Consider the following 8,009-nt stretch of genomic DNA (forward strand, 5'->3'; position numbering starts at 1 on the left):
AATTTTTCAACGAAGAGTGTCCAATTAGACACCCTGACATAAGGATGGCTACGCCACTGGTGTACAGTTAAATATATATTTGTTTCTCAAAATATATAAACATAATCTTTTTCAAAATTAACAAGTGCACGTTATATGATTCATGTTGAATTATTTACCTGCCCCGCTCACTTAATGCATGTTTTTCTTCTTTTTTTAGTGGTGGACAAACATGTTCTACCGATCCTACATTCGCCGTCCCCATACACAGATATAATCCTCTCAACACACCCACCCATTTAGACTAAAATAGTGTATCTAGCTACCAATATTTATTTTATATATATATATGTTCCAACTTACAACATTATTCACAAACTAACTATATAAAGCTCCATTAGTGTGAGCTTTGTATATACAAAAAACTTCTCTTTCTTTTTAATTATACAAATCAATATGTCTTCCTCAAGATTATTGTTATTATTGTTGGTGTCATTTATGTTGGTTGGACATTCATTAGCAAAAACAAGGCATTTTAAATGGGAAGTTGGGTATATTCATTGGTCAACAGATGGTGAAGAAAGTGTTGTGATGGGAATAAATGGTGCATTTCCGGGTCCAACAATTAGGGGGCGAGCTGGGGACATAATTGTTGTTGAACTTACTAATAAACTTCATACTGAAGGTGTTGTCATTCATTGGCATGGGATTCGACAGGTTAGTGATCTCCCTCTCGTCTCCCATGCCCCAATTGACCTCTTATATACACTGACAGTATAAGTAACTTGCTATATCAATCGATAAGTCATTTATAAGTGAATCAATTGAGTAAATATATCTTATAGGAGTACTATATATGCTAAATTATGAAACTAATAGGTTGAAAGTTGTCACTAGCCAGTATATTTGATTTTTGATATGTTTTGCCTGAATTTAGAATCTCCTGAAAATAGTTTATCTGCTTTCAGTTGTGTACATTACTCGACTTATGGAATTATGCTAAATAATTTACTTTATTTTTTTTTCCTTCTCAAATTGGTCTCATTGAGGCCCCTTCTTCCTATAGGCAATGAGTATGGCTTTTGTTTCACTTTCATTTTTTAAAATTATAGTTTGGAACACCATGGGCTGATGGAACTGCAGCAATATCTCAGTGTGCCATTAATGCTGGAGAGACATTTGTCTATAGGTTTAAAGTTGATAAGGTACATTCTTCCTTTTACTCTTTTGTAATTTATTTAATTAGTTAATTTGTGATGTAATGAATGAGACTTTTTGTTCCTTAATGAGGTCTTAAGTTCGAGTTTTGGAGTACTTTACCTCCTATTAGGGTCTCTCTAACAAAGACGATTTTGTACCAAAAAATTCAAACTCGAGACTCTTTATTAAAGATGAAAGAGTCAAATATCTTAAAATTAAGCTTATTAACTAGCTAGTAACTGGTACTTATTTTCAAATGGTACCTTTTTATTATTTTAATCTAATTTCTGACAACTTGCATTAGAAAATGTAGAAATTGACAGATTTGATCTGAGTGGGAAAATGTTGTCTTATAGTAATCAATAAACTCAAAAGACGAGAAAAAAAAGATTAATTAGTTCAAACTATAAGTTACTTAAATCAGTGGGCATAATTGAATATAACATTTGCTGGAAAAATAATAATATTATCATAGCTACTTTCACCTGTTTATAATTTGTCCAATTTGTTTAACTTATTTATATACTTTTAATAATTGCTAGCAAATCTTTAGACATCATTTTTCTACTCAACCATTTTCAATTAGCATGGACCCACTAAGAAATATACCCTCCTTAATTTACTGTTGTTTGATTTGACACAAAATTTAAAAAATATTTTTTTAAATCTAAAATAAGTTTTAGATGTTTGTATGAATATAAAGAATTTATTAAAGGTAAAATAAGCACTTTAAAATTAAATTATTACTAAATATAAAAATATGTTACATAAAATTGGGATTTCACCTTAATATTGCTAGTGCTTAGCCTTTCCTTCTCATAGATGCCTTAGTATTGTTACATGTTACTTACTAAAGTAAGTTAGAACAATTAATAATTTTAGCAAATTAAAAAAAAAAACTCAAGGCTTGGTGAAATTATATGAAAGGGAAAATAGTTAACCTATTTGTGATAATATTGGATATGATCTTATATAGAAAAAAACATACCATATGATATTGTTCTATATTCTTTGATAAAAGTAGAGTATTTTTTAATAAAGTGAAAAGGAAAATAGTTAACCTATTAGTGATAATATTGGATATGATCTTATATAGAAAAAACATACAACATGATATTGTTCTATATTTTTCGATAGAAGCAGAGTATTTCAATAAAGTGAAATTTACACGTATTTAATTGTCATTATGACTCGAAGGAATTCAGTATCCAACTTTTTAGTAAATTGATTTAATAGAACGTCCAACGAATAATTAATTATAACAAATATCAAAAACAGGCCGGGACATATTTCTATCATGGACACTATGGTATGCAAAGATCAGCAGGGCTATATGGTTCACTCATAGTGGATGTTGCACAAGGTGAAAGAGAACCATTCCATTATGATGGAGAATTCAATTTATTGTTAAGTGATTGGTGGCACAAAGGTTCACATGAACAAGAAGTTGACTTATCTTCCAATCCTCTTCGTTGGATTGGTGAACCTCAGGTATTACTGCTAGAAATAAAAGTTTTTTTTTATCTCGAACCAGCTCATGACTGAAAAAATGCATAGTGGAGAACATTAGTATACTTTTTTCTTTTTTTCTTATCGATTCAATCAGAATATCTATGAAAATAGGTACTGAATATTTTTCAGTGAAAAATTTCAATGAAAAAATAATGATTTTTTTAGTAGGGTATTAATATTCAAATTTACCATCTTATTATTTAAAGAAGTCTACAAAGAGATTTATCAAATGGTTTAATTTAATCAATTAAATATATATGGTGTAAAATTAAAGCCATCTCCCATCTTTAATGTTCTTTTTGTCACGTTTAATTCTTAAAGCTCAAATTATTATAAAAATAAGTACACATTTATTTACTTAAAAAATTATGTGTTCAATTAAGGCCCCCATCTTCATTTGAATTCATTTAATTAATGTTCTTTTTCCTTTTTGTACTTTTTGACAAATCTCAACCTCTTTTTGTGCGTGTTTTTTTCTCCTTTTTATACACGCTTTGATCATGAAATCACTTCGAAAAAGTTATGTTTCTTTGAATGATGATGTCTTTTTTCGTACTATTATAATCCATAAGTGGACGTTGGTCCATACTTAAATGTAAAAAAAAATTATTTTTAAAGTAAAAACTATATATTTGAAAATTTATGTTTAGTTAAGAATACAAATTGAAGTTGTTTTGATTATTTTGTTTTGAGTAATTTAGATGAAAAAAATACTTTTATGTTGTTTTTCAAATTCTTGAAATTCAGGAGGAAGTTGAATTCCAAAATTTTATGGTTAAATGTGTTTTCTTTCTCGTTCAACTCCAAAGAAAAGTGAAAAATTTTCATAACCAAACTTAAATAATTAAAATCTCATATAGTTTTATATAAGTTTTATTTATACATCTCTTTTTAATTTATAGTGCGAGTAATTTAGAGTGAAAAAAATGAAAGTTCTTTAGAATTCAGCTTTCATTCTTAAATGAATCATTTTCTCTTAATTAATTTCCATTTTATGTATTATATTAATTTAATTTGATATGATGATCCTTTTTCATTTCAAATATTTTTAACTAAAGTTTGAGTTTTCTTCTAGTTTTAGACATGAAGACTTTTATAGTAACGAATAAACTTATTTTGAAATTAATTCTTTATGTTATGTTATATTATAAAGTCTCTATAACAATAACATTTTATTAAATAACAGTTAAAAAATATTCAGACAAATAACATAATTATAAAAGTATTAACGTTTCCCCCCCTCTCTTAACTTGACTCTTAAGTTAGGGATAAATGAGGCAACATGCTAACAATTATTCATTTATTAATTAATTCAAATCTTTTTGTTCTTTTCCTTATGCTATAGACAAGAATCTTCAATTAATTATTCTTGACTTTTTGAAGACCACGTTCTACAGTAATCTCCTTGATGGTTTTTTTTTTATTACTAATAATATTCTTATATTTATTAATAAAACTTCGACAATATATGACCTTTCTTTTCAAGTAGACAAATAATTTGAAAAAAATAAATATTTTAAAGAAGTTTCTTCGATTTAAAACAACAATGAAAAATATATATAGTGACTATTGTAGCTTATGCAAAATATGTTTTTTTCCCTACATAACAAACTTAATTTTTCTTCATCTTTCAAATAAATTATAATCAAATAATTTGTTGATTAGAAGTAAGGTAAAGGAACTCTATTTGCTTTTTCTGATTGATATATAAAATAATAGAATTAGGACACCCTCTATTTACTATTCACTTAATTATAACTTTTTTCGTTGACAAAAGAATAAAAATCATTTCTATTCCATAGTGCAATACTTGTGAAGCCTATATTATGTTAACAACTTGTTACTATCAATTAATTCATAAGCATTAGTACTTTAATTTATCACTTAATCATTAATAAATTAGCACTAAAGTTGATCAATTATCTTATTTTTATTCTTTTTTTGGTTGTATTAATACCATTTTATTTTTATATTTTTGAAATGTTAACTTCACAAGTATGATAATAACCTAAGTTGTTGAGCCTCTTCAAAAATGTAGTCATATTTGTGTCAGATCCTTAAAAAATAACTACTTTTAAAGAATTTGACATGTACTCGATGATAATTTTTAAAAGTCCGAGCAACATAGATTATAACTTCATTTTTTATTAATTTCTACATTTCTCATGGTATTGAAATTGAAAAATCAGACATTGTTGATAAATGGGAGAGGTCAATACAATTGTTCAATGGCGGCGCAATTTAGCAACCCACGGCTTCCACAGTGCAAGTTAAGAGGGGGTGAGCAGTACGCACCTCAGATTCTCCGCGTGCGTCCCAACAAGACATACAGGCTTAGGTTAGCCAGTACCACTGCATTGGCTTCACTCAACTTGGCAATTGGGGTAAAGTTATACACAAAATCTATCTCTTTTGTACATTATATTCTAATTCACATTTTCCAAAAAGATAAAAAGTACTAATATTACAGTTGTGCTATTGGATGGTAGTGAAATGAGTTCTACTTGTATATTCTATACATTTTCCTTCCTTAGGAGGTTTCTTGGAGGTAGGGTGTAGGGTGACCTAGGTTTTCGAAAACTTTTAATTTAAATTCTTCGTTTCATATGGTTCCTAGGTACGTATGTAGGTAGGATTTACATTAGCATAGTATTGTATAGTTGTGCAGGTGAGCTGAATTTCTTTTATCGGTTCAACTAAATCATAAATATAATAATTAACAGTACGTCCAGTATAATTCCACATATTAAGTCTTAAAATAACTAGATTACAAATCTCAATATGATTTATTTTTGAGATGGAAGTGAATCACAAATAACAAAGAGAAGATGATATATAAAAGTAGAAGACTCTTGAGAAATTATTTATATTTTGATACTAATAGTCTCTTCATATTTGTGGAATGCAATACTATAAAGGAATATATACTAACAATATTCAAGAACCTTGTGGTAATTGGACATTGATTTTTTTTAAACAAAAAATTAGTTATGATTTTTTTCGATATATATGTATGCCACTTAGAAAATTGAATTTAATTAGTACAAGGAAAGTTCATTTGGTGGGAATTCGTGTGCGCATAACATATAGAAGTTGGTATCATAGTGGCAAGCACTAGCTAGGTATTTTACTAACACAAAAGGTAAGTATAATATTTTCGAGATTTAAATTATATTTTTATATCGTATTGATACGAGAAGAATTATCATTTATATCAATTTTTGAATGTAGAAATTTTATGTTAAAATATTGTGTTGATCTAATCAAATATAGTTTCAAATTAAAATTAGTTATACTGACTTTTGATAAGCGAAACATGTTACATCAATGCTCACATGTATTCATCATGTTTATGTTTATATAGGGTCACAAGATGGTGGTGGTAGAGGCAGATGGAAACTATGTTCAACCATTTTCAGTACAAGACATAGACATTTATTCAGGTGAAAGCTATTCAATTCTTTTCACCACAGATCAAGACCCTTCCAAAAACTATTGGATTTCAACAAGTGTAAGAGGAAGAGAACCAAAAACACCTCAAGCCCTCACTCTATTGAACTACCTCCCAAACTCAGCATCCAAAGTCCCAACATTACCACCACCTATTGCACCCCTTTGGAATGATTATAACCATAGTAAGTCATTTTCTAACAAAATTCTTGCCCTAATGGGATCACCTAAGCCACCAATTAAAAACAATCGTCGTATTATTTTACTCAATACTCAGAATAAAATCGATGGTTACACAAAATGGGCTATTAATAACGTGTCATTAGTCTTACCAACGACTCCCTACTTAGGGTCTATTCGATATGGAATAAACAATGCTTTCGATACTAGACCTCCACCGGATAATTTCCCTATAGACTATGATGTTATGAAACAAGCACCAAATTCTAATGCTACATATGGTAATGGTGTGTATATGCTAAAGATGAATAATACAATTGACATTATACTACAAAATGCCAATGCCTTAGGTAAAGGTGCAAGTGAAATTCATCCATGGCATTTACATGGACATGATTTTTGGGTTTTGGGATATGGTGAAGGGAAGTTTAGTGAAAAACATGTGAAGAAGTTCAATTTAAAGAATCCACCATTGAGAAATACTGTTGTGATTTATCCCTATGGATGGACAGCACTAAGATTTGTGACTGATAATCCTGGAGTTTGGGCTTTTCATTGTCACATTGAGCCTCATTTGCATATGGGAATGGGAGTAATATTGGCTGAGGGTGTTCATCTTGTCAAGAATATACCTAGAGAAGCTTTGGCTTGTGGTTTGACAGGGAAAATGCTTATGACTAACAAGCATAATTAAATATTGTTGAATTGAAAATTGGTTCTTGATGAACTTAAGATAAGAGGGGTTTTTCTTTCTTTTCTTATTTAGTTTCATATATATAATGATTTTTGTAATTTATTTTGAGTGTGACTTGGAGGTGAGGTAATATTAAAATGTATGTTATTAAGAGGTCAAGGGCCTAAATGTTGTTGGGAATGTATTAACTTGTGTATGATTGACTATTGTTCTAAGTTCCCTTTTGATATCAAGGTTATGTATTTGTAGTATACTTTATATAATTTGTCCAAAATATTAATTAGACAACTATTTTATTCACAAGAATTAGTTTGATTTTTAGATAGTAGACACATTATTTTTCTTGTTGAAACTTGTAATTTGACCTCTCTAAATTAAGCAAAGAAAAAGTGTAAGTGATAATATAATTGTTATTAAAAATTAAAATGAAGAAAAAATTGAAGTATTTTTAGGCAGTCGCAAATATCTCACTTTTTTAAAGGCATTCAAGTTCATTGCAGTAGAATTTTCACTGATTCAATAGTTATTTATGTAAGGAGAAGATAATAGAGTTGATAACCTGTAATTTCCCTACAAATGATAGATGTCTAGTAGAGGTAGCTATAATCACCGTGTTTGAACAATGACAAATATTAGAATATGCACAACGAAAGAATTATTCAAGTTTACAAATCTTACATAATAACTAAACAACATAATCTAAACGAATTGAGAAGATAACTAACTCGCTAAAGTTTTCACAAAACTTGTTAAGGAACAAGGAATCCAGGATTGTAGTCTTGTGCTATTTTCTAACTAATTTTCTCATTCAAGTCTTCCTTGAACAAGTTGATCAACCACTCATTTTTTCACCGAATCTAGACTCCGGTAGAAATGTTATAGCAAGATGTTGTTTGGGAGTCCGTGAGTCGGACATTGAAGTAGCAATTTCTGGAACCGTAGTCAAGTCTTGTGGATTGGCTCACCATCCAAGCGTTTGAAACCTTGGATATTA

General features: G+C 29.0%; 1 protein-coding gene across 1 annotated transcript; it reads left to right on the forward strand.

Annotated features, from left to right (window-relative positions):
* Positions 1-343: 343 nt before the first annotated feature.
* On the forward strand, positions 344-7,273 carry LOC102593165 (L-ascorbate oxidase). The gene is made up of 5 exons (XM_006356302.2): positions 344-696; positions 1,092-1,184; positions 2,458-2,670; positions 4,881-5,075; positions 6,056-7,273. Exons 1-5 carry the CDS (start codon positions 436-438, stop codon positions 7,013-7,015), a joined length of 1,722 nt encoding a protein of 573 aa, XP_006356364.2. The 5' UTR covers positions 344-435; the 3' UTR covers positions 7,016-7,273.
* Positions 7,274-8,009: the final 736 nt, after the last annotated feature.

This window comes from Solanum tuberosum, unplaced genomic scaffold (assembly GCF_000226075.1).
Source record: "Solanum tuberosum cultivar DM 1-3 516 R44 unplaced genomic scaffold, SolTub_3.0 scf00217, whole genome shotgun sequence".
Classification (NCBI taxonomy): domain Eukaryota; kingdom Viridiplantae; phylum Streptophyta; class Magnoliopsida; order Solanales; family Solanaceae; genus Solanum; species Solanum tuberosum.